Source organism: Aythya marila (genome assembly GCF_965140915.1).
Source record: "Aythya marila genome assembly, chromosome: 5".
Lineage (NCBI taxonomy): Eukaryota > Metazoa > Chordata > Aves > Anseriformes > Anatidae > Aythya > Aythya marila.
This window is the reverse complement of record NC_139046.1, coordinates 25,508,994-25,533,496: the sequence shown is the minus strand read 5'-3', so window position 1 is coordinate 25,533,496 and position 24,503 is coordinate 25,508,994. Positions and strand designations below refer to the sequence as shown.

The 24,503-nt window shown below is 54.1% G+C and overlaps 1 protein-coding gene across 2 annotated transcripts in view; it reads left to right on the top strand.

Moving 5' to 3' along the window:
* Positions 1-24,503, top strand: part of LTBP2 (latent transforming growth factor beta binding protein 2) — a 57,197-nt gene that overhangs the window by 5,283 nt on the left and 27,411 nt on the right. For both annotated transcript variants that reach the window (XM_082760667.1, XM_082760666.1), the window contains exons 2-7: positions 544-614; positions 4,779-5,016; positions 19,759-19,940; positions 21,100-21,270; positions 22,701-22,901; positions 23,364-23,629. In XM_082760667.1, coding sequence (XP_082616793.1) covers positions 544-614; positions 4,779-5,016; positions 19,759-19,940; positions 21,100-21,270; positions 22,701-22,901; positions 23,364-23,629 — 1,129 coding nt within the window. The remainder of the gene's footprint in view (positions 1-543; positions 615-4,778; positions 5,017-19,758; positions 19,941-21,099; positions 21,271-22,700; positions 22,902-23,363; positions 23,630-24,503) is intronic.

Genomic DNA, 24,503 nt, shown 5'->3' with positions numbered 1-24,503 from the left:
CAGCCGTGGAAACGAGCTGAGCCTGCTGGAACGAGCGTCAGCACAAGGTGCTTAGCTCCAGAGGGCTGGCAGGCCGCAGGCAGACAGCAATGGCAGGACGCGGCTGCTGGCGCGTCAGGCAGGGGAGGCCACGTTGTCTTCAGCTGCAGCCGCCTGGGATGTGTCCATGGGTGAAATGCTGTGGCCAGAGTGGGAACGAGGCCTGATTTACACCCCAGTGCCATGGAGAAAACACAGTGCCATGAGGTCTGTAAAGATGGCAGGCCTCTGGCCTGCCACTGCCCTCAGGAGGAACGTGGCTCCTCAGCGCCGTGCCGGCTCGGCACACACTGCCGCATTCACGCCGTCCCGGGGGGGTTCTCTTCCAGGCACTTGAACAACTCAGCCCTTGTCCGATGGGTTTTGATCTCAGCTGCTGGTCCATCTGGAAGGAAATATCAGATGCTGCAGGAAATAATTTTGCGGGTGACTCAGAGGTGCTGGCTGCAGAGACCTCGGCTCCCCCTGCTCCTCCTCATCGCGCTCTTTTGTCTCTTTGCTCAGGCCCAACGTCTGCGGGAGGCAGTGCTGCTCGGGATGGACCGTGGCTCCTGGCACGAACCGCTGCATCAAACGTGAGTAGGGACACCACTGCTTGCATGTCCCAAAAGCATCGGGACCCTGCAGGTGGACCCCATGCTGGGCAGGGCAGGGGACGGGCTCAATCCCCACACTGGGGGCAGCACCAGGGCATCCCCCAAGCATCTGGCTTCGCTCGAGTGGCAGCAGCTGCCCAGATGTTTGGCTGGAAGGAGCTCGGTGTTGTTTGCCGCGGGGTCTCGCAGTGCTTGGGCTGCGCCGGGATAATTGCATTAGCAATCGCCGTTCGGGAGCGAGGGGCCAAGGGCTGACTCACCTCCTTTCTCGCTTTCTTCCCCCCTCTCGTCCACAGAAGCCAAACGGTAGAGAGCGTGCTGTGCTGCCAGACAGTGTCTGTAAACAGAGCGGGAGGCCAGCAATGGCAGCATCTTTCTCTCATTAGGGGTTTTTGTAGGAGCCGTGGATCTGGGCTCGCAGCCATGCAGGCTGTTGAGCGCCTGCTCAGGTGCCGCTGTTCCTGAGGATTAATTAAAAGGACACCATCAACACGATCGGGCCTGACAGTGTCACCCCAACAGGGGATGGGAAATATCAGGCAGGACTTGGATGGAGAGCGGTGGTGTGTAAACATCGCCGAGTTCCCAGCTACCTCCCCCTGTGGGCTTTTCTGCTGGAGCTCAAGCTGCCGGGGACACTTGGCTCTGTTTAAAGCTGCCAGCACAAGCTGGATGGCCCACTCGGGTTAATTTCTGTGCTGCAATGTTGTTTATATTCTGATCCCATGCTCTTTGATATGGGGCATATCAGGGAAGTTAGCAGGGTGGAAGCGCAGCTGGGGGAACCTCTCAGTGTGGTGAAGCAGGGAAGAAGCTGGCAGTCGGCTCATGGGCAGGGCCTGGGTTTTGGTCCATCCGAGCCTGGGTACAGGAGGAGAGTGGGCCAAACGCTTGCTTTAATCTAATCACCATTGCCTACCACGCACAGTGACATCTTCCTTCTCCAGGGACACTTTTTTCCAGGGACTTTCCTCTTGCAAAACCCTCCACACATGGCTGAACTCAAGCTTTGGGCAGATTTCTCCAGCCTTTTTTTTTTTTTTCCTTAAGCTTCTAGGGCTGAAGGGCAGTGAGGACTTGGGTTTTTTTTCAGAGGATCAATGACTGGGAAGATAAAAAAAGAGAACTGTCTCACTTGGGGACACTGGTGGGGTGAAAGCAAGCTAACGGAGTTAAGGAGGGCAATCTCATAGATAATTTAGCTGTTCCCTATCACCTCATCATTCCCTGCTCAGACAGATTCCTTGCCCTTGACAGATTCCTTCCCCTGAGCAGAAGGGGAATCCTTCTGCTCAGCCTCCCAATATTAGCCTGTCCATCTCCACCCTCATCAGCAGTATGTGTCGTGGTTCTCTGCTGCTTCCCAGGATGGCAGCCTGGTAATGCAGGAAGAGTTTTTCTCTGCCATGGGTATTTTAAAGTTTAAAGGAAGCATTTTTAAATTAGCATGTTGGGAAGGACTAAACAAATCCATGCACTTTCTAATCTCGTACAGATGGGCTTGTGGTTAAGATGCTCGATGAAGGCGCAGGGATCCCAGGGTCTGTCGCTGGCTCTGCCTTGGTCTCACAGTGTGTCTTCAGACAGCTGCATTAGCACCTGGGGCTTCTCTGCATCTGCAAAGCAGAGATGATATTCACATGCCCTCTCCTTCTGTCTGTCCTCTGTGCAGTGACTGTAGGGTTTTTTTTAGTACAGGCTGTTTTTCACTGAAGTTATGTTTTCAATCTCTTATTCATACATTGCCATTGATCTACCTGCCTGTCAGCATGCACAAATCTCTCACTTGTCTTAAGTTGTCCTTCCCTTCTGGGTTTGCTGACACGTCAGAGCTTTAGGTTAGAACTGAGGTTACATATATTGAGTTGCATCAATAAGCAAGCTTTTCCATGAAAAAGTAGACTAAACCTCCCCAGTGGTACAAGTCCTTCAGCACCTTCCCAGTTTTCCTGTGGCTGATGGACAGGTTCTCCCACAGTTAAATGGGATTGAGCATGAGAGCAGCTCAGAGAGCCTACAGTGAAGATCTGCACCACTGCCCTAGACCTCGAGCAACATCATTGCTCAGTCCTGGGCCAGGTGTGTGTGCAAGGCGGTGGGAGGTTGGACTCCGTGTACTATCCTGCTGCCTTGCCTAGCTGGGTGGCTAGAGCCACACCACACTTATCCCTGCAGCATCCTCCCAATCTTATCCTTTTATAAAGAGTTTTGAGATACCTGTTTTCACTTTCCTTAAAGCCCTGCCTTCAGGAGCAGGTGCTTACAATGAGAAGAAAAGAGGGGATTTCATCTCACCAGAAAGTGTTCATAACCCTGCAGCTGGGGAGGGACATCTCTGAGCAACCCCTAGGCTCAGAAGCCAGAAAGCAAAAAGAAAGACTCCAAATATATATACACATGTATATTTAACTGTTTTGTTTCTTCTGACAATTTTATGGTTTTGGGGGTCTGACTCATGATTTTCACATTTCGAATTGGAAGGGCTCTGACCTTCCTGCCTTGCACATCTAGACTGAGTGAAGACCAGCGACCTTTGAAAGCTCTTTCAAGTCATTTCTGAGTCTCCAAAAGAAGCAGGGAAGTGGATTAATCCTGGAGTATTTCAGCTAGGGCCGCTCCCCGCCCATCCTGCATGAAGGCTGATCCCATTCCATTCTTTCTCTTTTATATTGGCTGCCTCAGGTACTTCCAGAGTGCCTGGTGGCTTGTTGCTGCCAAGGGACAGAGCCTACATCCCATGCCACCGTTACAGCTGTGCATGGGAGACATTGTGAGGGCTGCTGTGGCTTGGATCTGGAGCTGCTGCTCCGGTGGGTCCCTGCTCTGCAGGATTTCAGCTCTCCAAGTGGCTGTTGGGCACGGCAGGCTTCCTGGGGTGGTGCAGCTTGCTGAGATAGGCGTTTGTTGGGAGATAATGGTATGGACTGGCAGCCCATTTAAATCACAGCTGAGCTGTTATAAATGACCTCAAATTTTGGACTGCCAGGCTTCCCCGAGACAGCTCATTCCTGCTTGACTAGGACTCTGTCCATGTTCCAGAGTCTGCAGCAGAGGCTGATTTATTTTACTGAGGGATTTCATCGAAAGCTCTGGCTTTAGCCTATACAGTGCTCCATGGCTTGGGTTCTCCCTTTTCCCTTGATCTGTCTCTCTTCCTGAGCTTTAACACGGTAAAATAAAGGTCAAATGAAGTGTTCCAGCCAATGTAACGCTGATGCAATTAGGAAAAGCTGATGGAAGACCAGTTTTGGGGTCAGGGAACGGTCCATGCTGTAGTGAAAGGACCCTGGAGTCTGCACGGGGACTTCCCTTGCTTGGTGCCAGTGGGGTGATGTGGGCATGGCACACAGGGCTAGAGCTCTCTGTGTCTGTTGTCCAGAAAAGCAGCATGTCTGACAGACCTGCTTGGATCCCCCAGCGATGGATGCAGAGTGAGAACATAACCAGGAAGGGAGAGAGGTGCTCGTGGAGCCTCAGCAGCTGTGTGTGGAGGTGCTGGGACATCAAACTGGCTCCTGCGGCCACCCAGGGCACTCCTGGGGAATGGGCCTGGAGCAGAAGTGGTAGCTGCACACTGCGGCTCATCCACAGGCTTTCCACGTGGCTGGAGGTTAACGTTTGTCTGGTGAGGTTTCATGGCCTCCTGCCAGGCAGCACTTACCTTCCTCTCTTCTTTGAAGGAAGACATCGGTTTTCGGTGCCTCCTCAATTATGCTTGCTCAGAACATCTAGCCTGGTCCTACCCAAGTGAGCTGTGCTTCCCTGGCTCTCACTGACTGGGTTATAAACCCAATTTGGCATCTGTTAACTTGGGAAGTGTCAGGGTCCAGCATATAATTAACAGCACTTTCCTCCCGGGGCGCAAACTGAAGCTGATGTGCTGTAATTAGGAACACACGCGGGCTTGGAGAGTGGTTTGGGCATGAAGTTAATGAACTGGAAGTCCCTGTAACTGCGGAGGAATTTGGGCATGGTGACTCCAAAATCGGCTGTGGGGGGGAGAGCTGGCAAGGGGGAGAGGCAGGAGGACCGTGCAAGTCAGACCGCAGAACGGAATAAAGCAGAAAGGTAGCACACAAACCTCTCTACCCTTTGCTGCCGGGAGCCTCATGTCCTGCTATCTGCCTCCCTGTGTCTCCCCAGCTGTCTGCGACCCGCCGTGCCAGAACAAGGGCTCCTGCAGCCGGCCCCAGGTCTGTACGTGCCGCTCGGGCTTCCAGGGCTCCAGATGTGAAGAAGTCGTCCCCGAGCAGGAGTACCACCCGCCCGGCATCGCCCTCCACCCCCCCGCCAGCTCCCTGCGGAGGAGGACCGGCACGGCCGAGAGGGACGCGTCCCCGCGAGGGGCTCAGGCGCCTGTCCCGCGGCATGCACCCACTGGGTAAGTCTGCTCCAGGGTTCCCAGTTTGTCCCCAGTGCACTGTCATGGTCCCTGGGCACACGCAGGAATGAGATGTGGTCCTACAGGGGAGCAGCTGTTTGCCCCTGTCCTTCGAGCAGCCTCGGGGGCAGCAGGGTGGGCTGAAGAGTGGGGTGAAAACTCTTTCCGAAGAGGATGTGTCCAGGGCACCATGTGCAGGTGGCACCCGGGGGAAGGCACACTGATCTGAGGTGTGCTGTTAAATGCGGATTTGAGCCAAATGATGATATGTGCAGTGCTTCTGAGGTGTCTCCCCTCAGACTCCAGCCGTTACTGTGCTGGGTGTTCCCTGCATTTGTGCCATCCTGTGGGTCACTCCGCAGACTGGTGTTGAAGCAAAGGTGCAGCTGTTGGTGTTCAGAGGGGTTTGTTCAAGAGAGGCCCTGCAAGAAGCTTGTTGAGCTCAAGATGATAGCTGTGGCACCGTCTGTTTCTTTTGTGTGAAGAAAAGCTTATGGCTTCAGCCTGGCTGCTGTGAGTCGGTTCTGAGGTGCTCTCGTTCTCTTCCACATTTTGTGTTTTGTGAAGTCCCTCTGGAGATGAGGGTTCTTTGTTTATAGAATAAGGCATGAAAGGCAGAATCAGTCACAGAACCTGTGGGTGGCTGAGGCTGTGGGGACCTCTGGAGGTCACCTGGTCCAACCCCCTGCTCCAGTGGGGCCACCTTGAGCAGTGTGCCCAGGACCACGTCCAGGTGGCTTTTGAAGATCTCCAAGGAGGGAGACCCCACAGCCTCTGGGAAAGGCACTAAGGAGGCAGTAAAGGCATGAAAGGTGCCTTTCCCTGACAAGTACCTCTACTATTCAGGCCGCTTGGTGGGGATGGAGATGTGGTGATAGTGCCTGCTGGTATAGAAGAACCCACACATTTTTTCAAAAGAAATCATCTTGGCTTCTTTGTAAGAGTCCATGGACTCTTAAGCCCACTCCTAGAGGCCCGTGTCTTTCTTGCTGCTGCTTATCCAGTTGCTGGGCCTGAAAGACTCGTTGCTGGTAGCCACCACGGCTGAGAATTTGCACATGGCTTCCAGCAGAAGTCTCTCAGTAACAGTGAAGAAGCCATTGCAGCAAATTATGTGCCCTGGAGGTGCCAGATGATGGGGTTATTTCAGTTTCTCCTTTTCCTCTGTGAGCTGTTTTGACTTTCTCTATCGGCATTACTTGGAGCTGCCTGGGGAATGGGCAATTCGGGCTTCGGTTTTCTGCATTTTTGCAGTTGATTTTAAAGTGCTCTTTGCATTCAGTAGCTGTTGTGGTTTTGTCTCTTCTGAAGCAGAGGCAATGTATGGGCTGGAGACATTTCTGGACACGCACTCTTTGACATCTACAATTTTGGAGGGGCTCAAATGGCTGAAAAGGGATGACTGACACGAGGCAGTTCACTGAAGCCAGCATATCTCGGTGCCCCAATGAAAGGCTAGCTAATGAGAGCCAGATTCAGCAAGGCTGAGGTGATACTCATGGGGAGAGGTGGCCAAGGCCATGCTGTTGCTGCTGGGGAGAGGCTGGGTGCACAAGTGAGCAGGCAGCCTCAGCACATGCCCGTGATCCCACTGGCTCCCGACGAGCTTCCCCACGGCAGTGACCTCCTCCCACCTCTCTGTGTGCAAGGACGGGAGGGGAGGGAGAGCGGTGCCCCTGCAGATACGCCACCTGTTTGAGGCTTTCCCAGTTAGGAACATGACCTCAGGCTCCGTGCGGAGGACACGGGACTGTGCAGGCACCGACAGAGCGGTGCTGTCCAGACAGACACAGCGCCTAGCGAGTGCTGGGCTGGGAGTGCTGAATGCCCAGCTGCCTGCTCTACCTTAAATCCCTTGGCACAGTCCCAAGGAAATAGGATGCCGTTAAGGACCGTGCCATGCCTTTCCTCCTTCGTTCCCCACAGGACATCACCCCATCCCTCACTTCAATGAGAGCGTTGGATGTTCGTCCTTGGCCGTGCTGTGCGGGTTGGTGGGGGGCTGCCTGCACCCTGGCACTGGTCCCCGTCTGTGCTCCTCCCTTCAGCCCCTGGGCTTTTTCTCATACAATCCAGCCGCTTAGGTTTTGTCCATGGACAATGTAGCATATGGCATACAACTGGCATGGCTGAAAAGTCTCGCAGTTATTTGATGGGTTCTTTCCCAGCTATTTTGGAGTATCCCCTTCGGCCAGCTAGCCATGGAGCACTGTAATAGGGAGTTCCCCCTGCAGGCTGTGCTGCCTGAAAGTCCACAGCCAAAGGTGCACTTCTGCTGACATTGCACCCAGCTGTGCCCTCCCACTGCTTCCTCTGCACTGCCACTGCTGTCATCTGGCCCCTGGGTGAGCTGGCTGTGCTCTATAAGCCAGCAAACACTAACACAGCAGATTTAAGGATGATTTTCTGCCCCTGCAGTGGGGTAATTCAAAGCACAAAGGCCAGAAGTGTTGCAAAGCCAGCAGTGAGGGGAAGGAATGGGGTGGACTTCCCTTTTGGGGTAAGCCACTTACTAGAATGGACATTTGTCTCATGAAACTGTGCTCTCAGACCAGTCTGAACTTGGAGCCTCGTTCTTGCAGTTGCAACTTCATCTGTCTCTGTGCTACCACCGAAGTGCTTTCTGTGCTTCTCCATCAGGCTTTCTGCATACAAGTGGCCTGTAGCAACAAAGGCAAGAGGCATATTGGCCATCCCACGACTGGGTAGGTCTTGCTCGGAATTACAAGGATTGCTTCTTAGGTGCTGGCAATACAGGCTCACCTTCACTGGGGTTCAATTCACTTTGAGAGGAGCAGCTTAGGTAGATTTTCCAGTCCTCGGTCTCCTGGGTAAGGAAGAGTCATGCTGGTGGCACACTGACCTCTTGTAGTGAGCCCACTGTGGTCCCACAGCACCTGCCTTGCTCGTCTGATTTGCTTATAAGTATAGAAGAAGCTGTAGGGGGTGAGGGCACTGGTGGTTCCAGGTCACAGTTGTTGTGAGGTGGCTTTGAGATCCAGGACAAACAATCAGTCCCCAATCTGCCTGCACGTTCTCATTGCTAACAAGGAGGAATTGCGCAAGGGTAGGAGCTCATAGACCTCCAAGCCACATCGTGCTGTGCCAAGACAGGAAATCAATCCTCACGTGAGTGAATGTGCTGTCTGTTTTTGTTTGTTTGTGTATATGTTGGCTCTATATGTGTTTGTTTGTACTGAGGTGGTAATCAGAAGCTGTGAAGTCATGTACTGGAACAATGCTGTAGTAGATGCTGCACAAACACGCAGCAAAAAACACGAATCCTCCCCAGAGACCTGCTCTCTGAGCAGAGATGGGGCTGATTCTGCTTCCAATGTATTCTGAAGGGAGCCTGCAGACAGAGATAGAAGAGCAACATCAGGGGTTATTCAGAAAATTTCTGGACCAAAATATTCCCCACTTCCCTGAGAGGTGGGGCTGGCTTAAAATGGTTTCTTAACCTCAGCTGGTCAGACTTGCCAGCGATTTAAATTTAAAGTTGCTACTGAGATGCTGAGGAAAAATGATGAAATCTGTCTGCCTGGCGGAGTCCGTGGGATTCGGTGTGGTGCCTTGTCCTCCTGTCTTGTGAGCTCTCGTACTGGGCACACGAGCTGGGAGTGCCCTGTTCCTGTGTTGTATCGCAGGATATCCCACCTTTGGCACTGGGCAGCTTTTCGTGGAGTGCAGGAAACCAGCTACGTGTGCTAGGTGCTGCAGTGAGACAGAGCCTGTGCCAGAGCTGCCTGCTGTGCCCTGGCCTTGGGCAGTCCTGCCGAGGGAGGCTCTCAGCAGTGGTTCCTTCAAGACGAGGAGCTTCAGCTGGCACCAGCCTTCTCCTGGCTCAGCACCTGCTGAGAAGGCATGGCTCGGAGATGGGCGGCTCTGGGATCGCTTTGGTGGCTCTGGAGCTGGTGATGCTCAAGGTTTTGCTCCTTACAGCACAGGCTGGGAGATGAGTGTGACTCCCCAGGTCCCTTGATGGTGAGGAGGAGGTTTGGAGCCGGGCGGCTGAGGGAGTGCGGGGACCTGCCACAAGCCAGGAGGCCCCGGCCCGAGCTGTTTGGAGCAGGGAGTGCTCCAGAGAGCAAAATCCTGGGGGTGTTAGAGGCCCTCCCAGCACGGGCTAGCAGCAAATCCTCCCTCGTCTTGATCTCAGCCTGAATCTCTGCCCGGGGAAGCAAAGCCCCGCCGGATGATTGCGCGGGTGGAGCTGCACCTCAGCCCAGAAGCCGAGCTAAATGGAAACAGCTTTGTTTTCCTAAGGCTGGAGTATCGGAAGAATTCCTGTTTGTTTAGCACGGGGTGGAGAGGGCTCGTGCCCCTGTCCCTCCGGCTGGACGCCTGCCTGCTCTGTGGCCACCTGTCCCTGTGGCCAGCAGCCCGTGGGGAGGGACCTGCTGCTGCCACCCAAAGGTCCCTCCTGGGGGAGCGGAGTGCCGGGTGCCCGGGTGCTGAGCCCGTACCCACCTCTGCCCCCGAGACCGTGCTGCCCAGGCAGGATGCGTGCACTGGGGTAAGGAAGCAAGGCCTTCCTCCTCCCCCCCCAAAAAAAAAAACAGAAGTTGTGACCGGGACCTGCAAAGCATTTTCGCAGCAAGCCGGGCAAGGGGAAAGGAAATAGCTGTGGTACAAGGTGCTGAGACACGGCGCAGACGGCTCAGTACAGCTAAGCCCTGGAGAGCAGGGAGCTTCCTCCGGGAGGGCTCTGTTTGGGCAGGGCAGTTGCTAGGAGGTGCCGGCTGGTTTTGGGGTGGAAAAGGAAGAAGGCTGAGTCGGGACATGCCCTCCCCGAGTCCTGGTCTCTGAGCCTGCTCTCCAGCACCCAGGAGGAGACATCTCCTCCCTTCCTGATGCGAGGAAGGGCTGCTTGCAGGCCCGGAGGAGCTGTGGCAAGCGCTCCTGGCCTGGCGAGGCTGGGGGAGCCTCGTGCCAGCAGGGAGGCCCTGCCAAAGTCTCGCTCCTCTCTCCGGGAAGCTAATGATGAGAACAGCAGGGAGCAGGCAGGAGGCAGGCTCTTGGGTGTGCAGCAGAGGTTACTGGATGGAAAAAGTATATTTCCCCCCTTCTGAAAACCAGCTGAAGTAACTCGTCACAGTTAGAGAGCAGCTCCTGGTCTGGTGGCAAATGCCTCGCGTGCTCATTTCTGAGGAGAGTGGCATCCGTGGCATACCACGGATGGATGTAAAGCTCTCCAGTCTGGGGTGGCCACTTGAAACATGACATTGAGAGCTGTGGCTTGGCTAAACCAGCTGGATTAGCTTGTCATTGAGGGCTAGCAGATAAAATGAGAAATCAGTGCAGTATCATCTGATTTTTGAGGATGCTGCTCCAAACAGAGCAGTCTTCATTGTTAAGGCAGTATCTGCAGCCTCCTGTCTTGACAGCTTTGAACTTCCCGTGGTTATGAGGAAACTGGAGCTTCCTTACTGCCTTACCTGTGCTGCTGTGGAGTGTCCAGGACAATTTGTCCCCTGCAGTGACACAGAGGGTGTTAGGAGGAGGTTGGTACCAGCCACCCACCTACTGAACAGGCTCCTGGTCTTCTGCTCATTTATGACTATCATTCAGTTTATACTTACGAGGGTTACAACTTATTAATACCCAATTAACTACAGGAAATAAAAGCTATCCTGGTGGAGAAGTCCCTCTGTGCAAGCGCACTCCCCTTGTGGGGGCTGTTTCCTCCTTTGCTTGGGATGAGACCAGCTCAGGAGATGACTTTGAATTCCTGGGGTAAAATGCTGGTGCCAACCTTGCCTTCCCCTCTGCGGCGTGTTTATGCTTGTTACTTGAATGGCAAATTTCCCTAAAGCAGATAGGCTCTAATTGCAGCCTTCTGAGGTGCTTCCCTATGGCAGTATAGTTTTCACAAGGTGGCCAAGCACTTATGTTCCTTGATCCAGAGCCGACTTTGAGTAGATATCTGAGACTTTATTAAAAAATTGAAACTGAAAAGCCGATGCCAGTCCGTGTGAGAATATGCAAAAATGAGATTCCACTCGGGGCAATGAGAGCTCCATAAGTTCCAGGTCTCAGCCCCTCTCCTGTTTTGACACAGTTGAAAGCCCTTGGCAGGCTGTCTGGGAAGCCTAAAGGAAAAACTCAAGCTACCCAAGAGGAGTGTAAATGTAATTTTTCTTATATAAAAATACTTCTATTTTTAAATTGCAAGATACACCTTCTCGAGCCTGGCACCAGATACACTTGCTTGACTTTCTGGTGCTTTAAAGCTGTCAGCACCATTCTGGTTTATGTGTTTTATGTATTTACTTTCTAGGGGGTTGCATACACTTCAGAGCAGCGGGAGGATAGCGAGCTTTTCGGGCTCCTTTTAAGCTCCAAATATGGTCTTTATATTAGGCCTGGTTCTTCTGTACCTCCTCGGGAGCCATTCCTATAACTTAATTCAGCCTCTAGGCTTTGGGAGAAAACGTTCAAATGCACTTTTCCTTCTACCTGAAAGAAAAATGCTGCTGCTGTCAGCTTTGTCTGAGACTACATGCTAGACAGCAGCCTGCACAGCAAATGCAATGTGCATGTGATGGGTGAAGTAGTACAGAAAATCCAGTTTATAGCTGATTTTATATACTACACATCCATCACTTGGGACATTTATGACCATACAATTTATATAGCAGTTGTGTGAAAAAGAAAGATGTTTAAAAAGCACCGAGGCCACACGATCAAACACTGGAGAATTTTTCCCCGGTGCCTGCATTGGTTTGTTGTCCAGCTTTCTTTCAGCTTCCTTGTGCATACGGATTATGCTGCAGTTTCTCATACCTGGTCGTATGCTGCCCTTTTTGGTTTAAGCTGGTACTTAAGCAAAATCAAAGGGGTTCTCTTTGGTTCTGAGTGTTTTCATAAATTACCGAGTGCTGGCAGGACTTGAGGGATGGATTGAAGCTGATTTGGTACAAGGAGGGGTTGAAATGGAGATGTAGAAGTCCCCAGAAACTAAGCATTTGCAGGAACTATGAAAAGATTCAGAGTGGAAAAATATTATCTGTTACAGCCGAAGGAAAAAATCCTCCATGGGAGGAAGAAATCCAGAAGAAGTAGAGGCTGAGGTTTTGCAGAGTGGGAGCAAACAGCAAATTAAGCAGCAGAGAGCAATGCAGTGTGGCTGCACATGAGGGACCAGTCGTGCTTGGGATGTTGGAGGCAGAAGACCCGATTGCATGGGCTTTTTTCCTGTGCTCCCCGGGGTCCTGCACTTAGCCAAGGTGGTTTTCATTGCCAGAAAAGATCCTGGCAAATTGGAAGGGTGGGAGCTGAGGGGAACAGTTAACAGACCCACATCTGAGCCAAAAACTGGCCTGGGAGCATGAGGAGCACGCTCAGAGCCTGAGGCTATGTGGATGGGGCAGGCAGCATGTATTATTAGATTGCCTGTGCCTCGGCAGGGTGGCCACCCTGATTTCTCAGTGACGAGGCTTGCCACAGCACCAGAGTGCCAAACTCTTCCAGGGGCGTTAGGACAGGCTGATAACAACACCGGAGCTCTGCCTTCCCTGTCCCTGTCCCTGCTGAGGGCTGGTGCCCAGGCAGTGCCTGCTCCTGGTCCCTTCCCACCGCTCACAAAGCCTGCTCCTCCCTGCTGGTCCCCGGTGTGGGAACCACCACAATAGGATAGGATAATTCAGTTGGAAGGGACCTACAAAGGACAGCAGGTCCAGCTGCCTGACCGCTTCAGGGCTAGCCAAAGATCGAAGCAAGTTATTGAGGGCGTTCTCTAAATGCCTCTTGAACACTGGCTTTGAGAGTGGGCAGCAAAGTGTGATGTCCCAACGAGGCTCAGCGCTGCAGGTGAGGGAATCCTGTGTGTGGCAGGGGATGGAGAGACGTGGAAACCTAACTGAAAGGAGCTCATAGACCCAAAGGCCAGGGTGTCCAACCTGCATACAAGCCACTACTTTAAATCGAAACATGAGTGTTCCCAGGGTGAGTGGGTGTCTCCCACGGCTGTAGATGAAAAGACTTTTTACCAGCAGAGAGGATTAAACACGTCTCCTCTCCACCCTGTGCCCCCTGGGCATGCTTTTCCCCCTGCTGGCTGTGGGAGAGGCTTTGCCTGCCCTCTCTATGCCCGTGTAAAATGGGGGGAGGCTGCTGGCTGCCCCCACTCACCAGTGCACGGGCACGTGTGGGTGTGGGGCTGAATAGGGCGATGTGTTTCCTCAGGGCTTTGAAGCAGGCAGCTCGGTGGAGGGGGCTGGAGTTGCTCACCAGCAGGATGAATGCGAACTCCATGCTTGTTTTCTGCCCGCCGTAGAGGGGGACAGGTCACCCTGCCTTCAGTGTGCCCAACGCCTCTGCTGGGAGTTTCATCAGATGGGTTTGGGGTCCTGGCATTTTGCAGTCCCGCTTGTGGCCCTCCAAGGGGTCAGCACCCCAAAATCTGACCGAGCCAGCCAGGGCCCCCTGCTGCCGTGCCAGCCCCGTGCCGTGCCCTGCTGCCTGTCTGCACCCTCCTCGGGCCGGGCAGGTGCTGTTCCCATGCCTGGAGAGCTGGCCCACTTCCAGGGAGGCAGTTGCTTGCTCGCTAAAGCGAGAGCACAAAGACGAGCAGTGACGGCGTGGCAGGTGGCACGTGTGGCATGTGGGGCAAGGTTTCGTGACAGCAGAGAGCTGAGCGGAGACGTGTGAGCAGCCGCTCTGGCCAGGCTCCTACATCCAAGTGGGACAGAGACTGGAAGGAGGAATGGGGTGGGCACTCACCTTGACGTCCCCGTGACAGCCCATCTGGCAGGAGATCTGGCTGCGGGTGACTGGGAATCGGGCTCGAGGACACCCGGCTGGTCATTCCTGTGGCCTCTCCCCAGCCAGGAGGGTCTTCTGCCCCACCACCTGCTTCTCCAGGCCAGGAGAACTTCTCCTGCCCTCACCACCACCCTGGAGAGCAGGGAGCTCACAGGGGGTACCAGAGGTTTCAGAGCTTCCTCTGCTGCTTGTGGGGATGATAAACGGAGCCGAGATTTATGGACACCGTGTGGGTGGGCTTGAAGTCAGGTGCCTTGTGTGGTGTGGTTTCCCCCTCCTCCCTGCGTCCTAACAGAACTGTCTTCCTTGTCAGCATGTTTGCGAGCTAATTGATAATAGACTTCAGTGCTCTCGAAGCTGTGCCCCCCCTGTGCTCCGGGGCCTGGAGCCTGAGCCATGAATCCCGTCTGCCTGCTGAGGAACCTGCTCCGAGTCCAAGAAAGGGGAAGTTTCTGGTCTGCGGTCAATTTGCTGCTTTCCAAGGCTGGCTGCTTTCCTCTCCCCCTGTAGACACAGACACTGGTGTGGAGGCTGCCCATTCTTCTGTGATGCTTTAGTGGAAAATCGGCAACCGCAGAGCATTACAAAGGGGGAAGTGAATCACTGCCTTTGGTCCCTGTGGCCTCAAGCGGCAAGGGCGCCTGGCCAAGGGGACAGGCGAACGGACAAGACAGATACCGAGCATGTTGTTTGGTGTTTCAAGAGCAGGGGAGAGCCCTCCTGTTGTCCTGGCAGGTTATCAGGGGCTGAGCGTGACTCAGCCCCCGTCCTGGCTGCGAGCTCTCCTCTTGGAGCAGCCGGTGCAGGCTAAGGCTGGAGGAGCTGGGGGGGTTCCCCGCTGCGAGGAGCCTCGCTCTGCGGCCCCGGGGCCTCGCTGTGGGGTGTCCCAAAGCCAGTGGTCCCCCGCTGTGTGGGTCCAGCCAGGAAGGCCCCCTGCCCATCCCTGCTCCCTGGGCAAGAAGCAGCAGCCGCTTGGGAAGGGTTGGCCAGCAGGAAGCAGGTGGCAGCAGCCGCTTCCCAGGGCAGCAGGTTGGTGATGGACAGACAGAGCTGCTTGGACTCGGGTCTGGAGATGGGGCTTCCCAGCTCTTGGGAGATGGATCCTTCTCTGAGGGCCTCATGTCTTCACTTCTGTTTTGGCCAGCCCTATCCCGCTCCCTGCTGCTGTCCTGCTGGGAAGCACCCATTGCTCCGCAGCAAAAAGTGGTCCCTGTGTGAGCTCACTGATCTGTTTCCAGCTCCAGGAGTGATTTTCCAGCCCTGGTCCACGTCTGAGGCTAGCACCCCCTGCCCACACTGTCCAGGATTCACTCTGCAGTGCCTCAGGCTGCCCACCCGGCTGTGGTCAGCCAGGCTTTGGGTGTGGAGAGGGCAAGGCAGCCCGGATGAAACAAGAGCAATACTCCCGTGGCACTTGGCTCTGCATTTCCTTTACGCAAGATGCGAAGTGCACCACTTCCAAGCTCGCTAGCGATCTGGCCAAAACCAACAGCTGAACAAAGAGCAGCCGAGAGAAGCGAAATCCAGGAAAGACTGAGGTGTTGCTGGTAGGGAGAGGGAAGTGCTTTGAAGAATTTGCCACCTTTGCCTCCAGCCCCAACGAGGGTAGCTGCCCGTGGGTCACGGAGAGGAGCCGCAGCTGTACGTCCACCTGGAGTCCTCATGGCTTTTGTTTACCCACACCAAGCGCGATCATCAACAGTGACCGGAGCATTTGTCAAAATACTTTCTATATACAGTGGGTTAGGAAAACAGTTTTGCTTTTTGGACCCTGAGGTCACGGTGATTTCGACTTGGTTATTGTGATCCTGTGTGCCGGGTCTTGAAATGACAGGCTCGTAAAGGAAAATGTGGTTGGTTCTTGGTTCAGAAAACAGCAGTTGTCACATTCATCAGTGTGGCTACCAGGAGCCTGCCTGCTCAGCCTTCTGCTCTCTGTCCTCTGTGGGGTGAGAGGTACCAGGTGAGACCAGCAGGACAGGCATCCCTGCTCCTTAGGGGCAGTACTGCTTCCTCTGCCTTCCCTTTTGGACCTGTGCTTCCCCTCGGGCACTGCTGCTGTTATTGGGACGCAGCAGGGTGGGTGTCCCAGGGCAGCACAGGAGAGGTGTCCCAGGAGCCTGCAGGCTGTCCCTGCCCCACAGGCTGTGCCTGACACGGAGAGAGCTGTCAGCAGCTCTGACGGATGAAGAGCAGGGAAACCAGCTGCTTGGCAGGCAGTTGCCTATAAAGGAAGAGACCACTGCCTCTCTGCAGAGGCTCCATGCGGCAGAGATCTGTGCTGGCCTTGTGCCTGGCTGGAAGCGTGGAAGTGAGTAATGCCGCGCTGGGGGAGGCTGTGAGACTGAATGAATGTGAAGCCTTGGGACTTTCAGTGCCCCAGAGCGCAGCTCTCGAGGTCTCAACCTCCTCTTCCTCTTCAGTGCCTCTTCCTGGAGCAGGTGCATGGTGAGAGGTAGCATGAATCCTCCCTCAGTGGGAAGCCCTGTGGTGATCTGGAGCCGCCCCGTCTGTTCTCTGTCCTCTCTGTTCCCCCAAGGACAAACTCAGGGGAGAGAACTTGTGGCACTGAAGATCTGTTAGAACTGAACTGGAACTGAAGTCTCTAGAATAAAGACTTCAAGCTCTGGACATATATTAGGATCCACCAAATGGTTGGGGGTTGCTAGCGCCTTCTGGCCAGGTCTGTGCTGACATGGGGAGCTCAGGGCCCATTCCCTGAAACCCTCCAAGCGAACCAGTTCCCCTCTGCCCAGCGTGGACTGACTTTGACAATTTGGAGGGGAAAACCTCTGTTTTATATTCCCTGACCTTGAGCCAGCTGCTTGGCATGACTTAGGGATGGATTGAATCTGACAAACCGGGATGGAAAGACGCCCTTTGCCATTGATTTCTGTGGCCTGGGGTAGCAGGGTGTTACCCAACCCAGTGTACAAATCCCAGAGCTCATCTGCCTAGAATAGAACCAAATAAACAAATTAATTCAAAGCAAATCTGCCTCTCCCCGCTGCGACACACACTGGAACGCTGTGCCAGCAGGATCCCAGTAGGATGGCTTGTCCTCTAGTATGGTGAGGCTTGGGGTAACGTTCCTCCTCCGTTTTTCCTTGATGAGGCTGGCACTGCCTGTCTGCAGTGAGCCCATAGAATCCACTTTTCTTCATAACCGAGACACTAATGAGTACTTTCTGGAAAGCTCTTCATATGTTTGCCTTTTTTCCCCTACAAAATCTGATGATCCTGGGAATCATCAGAGTTGTCCCCAGAGCTGAGGGACAGAATTCCTTTATGCAGGCCATGGGCTGTGCCCAGCCAAGCCCTTCTGCTTGCACATGGCACGCTCCCTTCCTCAAGGATAACCATGGTGTGAGTATTCTCAAGCACCAGAGCTGATAACTCTTTGCCTCGTGCCACTGGCCACCCTTACCCAGCGACTCATCAAAACTCAGGGTTCAGGGTGCCCTAGGATGATCAGCACCAGGACAGTAAGCGTTGCAGGGCTGGGGAACTCTTGCCTTTTCCCTTTTGGGTGCTTCTACCTATACAAAGCCAAGTCCTGGAGCCCCCATGTTCACCCATAGGACTACGCTTGGGATTTCTCACCAGAAATCAGAGAACGAGTGTTCCTCAGCTCCCAGAGCTTGGTAGGGCTCATTTAGCCTCCCTAGAGCTCTGTGTGGCTTTTCCTTCTTTCCTAACCAAGGAAGTGGTGGCACACCACGTAGCAAAAGAGAAGGCAACAGGAACCAGAAGTTTCCTTGTTGGCAGCAGGGCTGGATAGTAGCTTAGAAATGTGAATTTTGTGATTTTAACAACAACAGATGTTTTTATCAGTAGGTTACACCCCTGATGAATTTTGTTATCCATCCCTGCTCATTGACCAATGCTTTTTGCTCTGCCTCCATCCCTGCATGACCTTTAGCAAGACTCCTCTCTGAACAGCATGTAAGCCTTCGGTCTGCAATGCTGCCGTGCAGGGAGCATGGGTCACCTGTGCTGCTCCCTTCTCAGGACTCCTGTGCCTGCCTCCTTACAGCAGCTCAGCCGCTTCACCTTCACAGGCTTTCCTGCATTAGAGACAAATAGGCTGCAGGTATCCAGTCCGGGGACTTGTGTCAAGGCCAGAAACCATCAATAGATCAATAAATAAACTGAAAGAGCCTCTGTGACAGCACAGATAACTAATCTTCATTCATTTATATCTGCAGCGTTCCACTGATATGTCCTAGAAGTACTCTTTCCTCTCCTGAAGCCATACTATCAGGACCCCACTGCTTTGGTGGTTTTTGGCAGAAGGAGGGCAGCGAGACTGATGCACGTGGGTGTGGGCGTGATTTCCAGCAGGGAATAATTTGGCTTTGGTTTGCAGATGTCGTTTCATGCTTTGCCTTTTTATGCTGTTTGTTAGATTACAAGGCTCTTTACACCTGGCAGTTTGTTCCTGTGGAGAAGCCCGTGCCCTGTAATCAGAGCACCTCTTCATCTTCTTTTTGATAAATTGAAGAGATTGACAACTTCAGGTTTCTTAAAGAATGGCATTTTCACCAGCCCTCAAATTATTTTTGTCATGTTTTTTCCTGTTCCTTCCCTGGTTTTTCAACATCCTTCAGAAAGTGTGACATATTTCACATCAGAACTAGATGTGATATTTTAGCATATACGCTCCCTGCTGTGATGAGGATGTGCAGAGAGGTAAAACACCTCCCTGTTCCTGCAGTGTTTCGCTACCCCGATGTCAGGGTATCGAGCTGACAGCTTATATTTAATTGCTTGTCATTACCCCTGAAATCTTCTCAGAATTGCTGGTTTCCAGGGTAGTCTCCTATCTGCAGCTGCTGCCTGCATTCCTTCTTTCTAGAAGTGTAATTCTGCATTTGGCTGTATTAAAATCCCATATTGCTTGGATGGATTTGCCCTCCAAAGTGATCCAAACCGCTGTGTATGATTGCTCTGTTCTCATCACGATACACCACATTGCAAATTTGTGTGTCAGCAGCACACATTATCAATGTCGATCGCATGTTTATTTCGAAATAAAAATATTTATTTCCAGATGAAGTTGCAGAGCCGTGCCAGACCTCGTACTGATCACTCTGGAACCCATCTAGTTCGCTCCCCAGTGACAATTGCTTCTTGCGTCCTGTCACACCGCCAGTTTGTTATTCATTGCACATGTGCTTGATTGACACTCTACTGCTGTGTTTATTTTTTTATCGGCGTAGCAAGGCCTCCAAGCCTGTCGTGTGTGTGTTTGTAATTCTATCAAATGATGAAAATGGACTCGTTTGAGAAGAACAGCTCTCCATAGACCTTGTTGTCTCGACCTCATTTATATATTCCTTTCCTTTAGTTCCTAATTAATCGACCTGTGCGTCATCTTTTCCAGTATGTTTTTCGGGGTTGATTCCTGGCTCCCTGGCCAGCAGTTACCTTGTGTATCACGCCTGACCTGCTCAAATACCAGCGTGCTGTTAGCTGCCTTTCCATCTCCCCAAAACCTACCATTATGCCAAGACAGCCAAGCCAGGAATATCAGTGAGCCAGAGCTGCTGTCAGCCAGCTCTCGTTGGATTATCTGCTCCTATTGATTTTAGAAATCCGTGCTCCCAGGCGACACTGTAACACCTCCCCTGTGCTGACTGTGACAGGGAAAATGGCAAAAACCATACAATGTGATGGACGTCTTCGTGCACTTCAGTGGGAAAGGGCGAGCCTCTTTGCCCCAGCTGTTCAGTCAGAGAGGGAGGTGTTGGGGCGGACAGGGTAAGACAAAAACCTGTTGGTGCTTATGCTTGATTTTGATGGAGTCTGAGGCTGGGATGTTGAAAGGAACTTGGGGCACTTATAGGAATCGGTTCTGGATCATTTTCTCGTGTTTGTGACTCTCGTGGGCCAAGCTTTGTTCATTTGGCTCAGCGTGGCACCGGGGATGTCCCCGGGCATGAGGAATATCCGTTCCTTTTTCCTCTTCCGCAGGACCCAGAGCAGAATCGGCTCTCCTGTCCCCCCGCAGCACACGGGGCCCTCGCGGACTGTCCGGCGGTACCCAGCCAGCCATGGCCAGCTCACGTCTAACGCGCTCCCCAACGGGCACGGGCACGAGCAGAGCAGCTCTGGGCCCCACGCGGCTTCCCAGGAGCACACATTGGCTGCAAGGGGTAAGGCCTGCAGGGGTGTCACTCTCTCGGGGCTTCTTCTTGTGTCCCGGGGTGTCACAGGAGGTCCCAGACATCCCTGTAGCACCTTGGAGGTGGGGAGAGGAGGAGACCTCAGCTCCGAGGGGGAGAAGGGAGCAGAATGGAGAAAAACGGAGGACTGAGGAGAGAGGGGTGAGAATGGTGATGCTGCTGAGTGTGGTGAAGAAGGAGACCCTGCTGAAGGGGAGGAAAATGCTGGCAGCTGGGGAGATGTGACAGATGCCTCCTGGGGCTGTTGAACATCACCCCAGCGTGCTGCCCTGAAGCAGGGATTGCCTCAGCCTGTAGGAATGGTGCCTCCCAGCTTCTCTCTCTGTTAGAGCAGCCCCGGAGGTCAGATTGTGTAACCAGCACCTAGTTCTTCCCTTTGGCTGCCCCCTTTGTGCCTTCTGACATGAGCAGGGATCAGGCCAGGCTGCCTGCGGTTCCAAGGCAGAGCCTCAGCAGCTCCCCAGCTAGGACAGATGCAAGTTGTCTTCTGCAGCTTGGCTGCCCCTGAAGCCATGGCTCCCCAAGGAAGCTCCAAGGCACCATGTAGCATCTCAGCCCTTATAAGTAGGGCTGCGAGCCCGACTGAAGTTGCAATCCGAAATTAGGGGTTGAAACGGGAAGAGTGGGGGGCGAGAACAGCAAGGGGGGACCCACAAAACTGCTGTCTTGCTGGGCAGGGATGGAGGGCTCTGGTGTCAAGCCAGCTAGTTCGTGGTTGCACAACAGCTCTGCCTGTTGTTCATTTTCCACAAGCCTCCAAGAGCTGTCAGTGCAAGTCTCCCCCGTACCTAATGTGACGATAGCAAGGGACCAGGGCAGGAGTGCAGGTAACCGCAGGAGGTCAGCAGACACTCGCAGGGAGACATGGATATACTTCAAAACCTCACGCTGTCCTTGACGGACACCGCTGTGGTTATTTGTGTGGGAAGCTTGTCAGTGGCTTAAGGGCAGCCAGGCTCCATGCTACTGAAATGGTCTGAGAAGGACTGGTGCTTAAAACAGGGAAAAAAATAATAATATTGGAGTTCAAGTCCTTGCTCTGGGAATGCACGGGAGCTCGAGATGCAGATTAAGCGCCCCTTGGTCTGGAGATGCTTCTTCCACTTAGCACTGTCCTTCTCCTCCATAGGGGCCAACCTGACAGAGAAGATCAGGAAGATAAAAATCGTCTTCACGCCCACCATCTGCAAGCAGACGTGCCGGAGCGGGCGCTGCTACAACAGCTGCGAGAAGGGAGACACCACCACTCTGTACAGCCAAGGGGGGCACGACCACGATCCCAAGTCTGGCTTCCGCATCTGTGAGCACCCCAAGGCCCCCAGCCCGCCTTTGTGCCTCTCCCCCTCTCTCCTCCTTCTGCCTTCCCTGCCTCTACAGAAGGAGGGCTTGGGCTGGTTGGGGATGGGAGGAGATGGCCTCTCCCAGTGCTAGAAAGATGTCTCCTGGAGTCCTTGGGGCTTACTCCATCTCTGCCTCTGGGGGAAGAAGACAGACCTTGCCTCATTGCTCTCTTTCCTGGGCAAGCAAATTCTGTTTCCATCCCGCCCCAGGTAGGGGGACGCATGCACTCGAGTCAGGCCTGCAGCCAAACCCCGCCGCCCCCTCCTTCTCCGAGCCAGCTCACTGCTTTCATTGGCATCCAGTCCTGGGGCTGACTTTCATCACCTAATTTCCTCCTGTTCTCTCCTTTCACTCACGTGGCAGCCAGGAGAGCTGGCTGCAGGTTGCAAGCTGCTCCTATAGACAGGGCTGCAGAAAGCTCTGCTTGCCTTTGAGAGCTGCTGGGACTGCTCGGCAGGTCACTGGGATACCCGGCTGTGGGGTGGGCACGTTGACCTCCAGCCAGCTATGGGAGCAGCCAACGGGACCTGGTGGGACTGCTCCTGAAAGCCTCTGTGACTCTCAGGTTCCTCCTACACCGAGAGAGTACAAAGTCTGGCAGTTGTGGACAACGAGTGTTACGGGGTTTGTGGTAATTTATGCCTGGATCCCAGTCCAAAGCGTGTCTGTTCCCCCCAGAACTGTCTGCTGGGCTCGAGCACATGAGCTCCCAGCAGGGTGGGAGCCCGTCCCCTGGGGTGAACATCACAAGCCGTGCTGGGATGTGCAATAGCAGTGTCTCATCTCACGCTGAAATGAGTCAGGATGATCCGCCGGGAAATCCCATGCCTTGCCCAAGTGCTGCTCACACGGAGAGGGTTGCTCCAGCCATCTGATGAGGCCAGAAAGACGTGACTTCAGTTTCATCAGCGGAGGCTTTTTTTCCGAGCAGACGAATTGCTCGCAGTCCTGTCCCACTCCACGCTTCCCCCACCCCAGCTGCTGGCAGGGCCAGGGCTGGCCGGGAGAGAGGCCCTGCATGTGGCTCCCTGCCTGTTCTCTCCTCTGCCTCTCCCGTCCCTGCTCAGCTCCCTCCCGGGCCGGGAGGCAAAGCCCTGCCAAGTGGGGAGGGGGCTCGCGATCCCCCGATGCAGAAGAGCAGGAATTGTGCTGACTTGGCTGCCTGCAGACACCCCACGCTGGCCATGGCCCCAAGCGAGGGCTCCTCACCGAGTTATGGCCCCAGTTCTTTGAGGGGCTCAGGGAGGACCCCAGATTCCCCACGTGCTGGGTAGTGGGGTGCAGGGGGGACAGGGTAGGCCCCTGGGGCACCACAGGGCACGTGCCAGCTCCTCAGCTAGAGGCAGTGTCTCCGTGTCCCCACTGAGCTGATGTCCCTTTGCCTTGCAGACTTCTGCCAGATCCCCTGCCTGAACGGAGGCCGCTGCGTGGGCCGGGATGAGTGCTGGTGCCCCTCCAACTCCACGGGGAAGTTTTGCCACCTGCCCGCCCCCTCTCTGGAAAAGAAGCAAGGAGGGAGAGCGCCCAACACGCTGTCCGGCGGCTCCATGAAGCACTCCACCTACACCCTGCCCTTGTCCAACCAGCTGGGTGAGCGCGGCCGTGTTGAGTCAGATTTCCTGAATTTTGTAGTAGAATTAGATTTGAAAACCCGTCCTCACCACCATTTCCCATGCTGGTGGCTCCTTTATGACACCAGTTTCCTCTGCCAGAAGCCCAGGTCTCCCTGATATCTCTGCCTCTTCCTCCACGGCTGCTCCTCAGACCGTCAGGGCAGCCATTCTCAGCCCCATGGAAGCCACTGTCTCCTTATGCTTGCAGTTTTGGGCTAGGTTATTAGAAAAGTGGTTCTCCTAGCTTCTGAAGGGCCCAGGTTGCTGGAGAACACTTTTGGTAGCTTTGTACTGTTTTCGGGACAAAGCATAGAAGCAGAAAACACTGGTGGGGCCAGCAGACACCTCCTCTCTTATAACTTTGGTGTTGGGCAAGACACTCTTCAGGTGCCCGACGGCTGCCAAATTGTCACGATTGTGCCCTAAACTTGCCTTCCAGCTTCCCTCAACCCTTCCCTGGTGAACGTCCACATCAACCACCCTCCGGAGGCCACCGTGCAGATCCACCAGGTGGCCAGGGTGCAGGGCGACTCGGAGGTGTCGGAGGAGAACAGCGTGGAGGCCGTGCTGGTGCCTCAGCCGCCCGCCGCGCCCTGGCACACCTACACCAACGCCAATGGCAACAGCATCGCCACCGAGGGCGGCCGGCAGCAGAGACCCCCGGGGCTGCTGGGGAGGTGCTTTCGGGAGGCTCTCCACGGGCAGGTAAAGGCTCACCTGCTGGGTTTTGGGGAATGCGTGGGGATATTGCTTGTTCTGTGGGTGGTGTGTTTGCCTATGGGGCAGGAATGGTAGCTTCCATCACGTGAATCTGTTCGGTGTGGACAGCACCCAAGTCCTACGGGCACGGGCAGCGATGTGTTACGTGGGAAGAATGTATTGTGTGTGTTACTTGGGAGGAAAATCCCTTGTTTTGGCCCATGCTGTTTTGCCCCGAGCAGGCTGTGCCCCGGGGCAGCGTAGCCCAGACTTGATAGCTTTCACACACAGTCTCGTTTAAAAAAGAGTGCCCTATTTATAGCAACATTTACAGCCACGCTCTGTGATTACTGTAGGAAACGTATAAAACATAGGAAAATTCCTTTCCCTCTCAGACGATAAATGAAAGTCTGATTTCCATGGAACGTCGCCTTCCTGGGCAGCTCGGTCAGGGCTTGGGAAGCAAACACACGTGAGGGGCTTTCTCACCCCCGTCCCGCAGTCATCATAATTTCTTATTTTGTCTCTCCCCATATGTTTCTCTTGCGTCACTGGAAAAGTATTGGAGGTTTTTGGCACCCACAGGAACACCTGTGAGTTCCCTGGAGCTGCTCGCTCTCAGCGAGACCCCAGCGGGGCAGCCTGGGACTCTGCCTCCTCTCCCTGCTCAGCCCTTTCCCAGGGCTGCTGCTGCTTCCTGTCCCATCCTTTAGTTGTTCCCATCCAAGACACCCCTAACTGGATTCTCCAGATAAATAAATAATGAAATTGGACCCCAGGCATCTCAGAAGGGGGCTGGAGAAGCCCTGTTCCTCTGCGGGCAGACAATGGCACTCTGACCCCCGGAGCAGGCTTGCCTGCCCCGTGGCCAGCTCAGGGA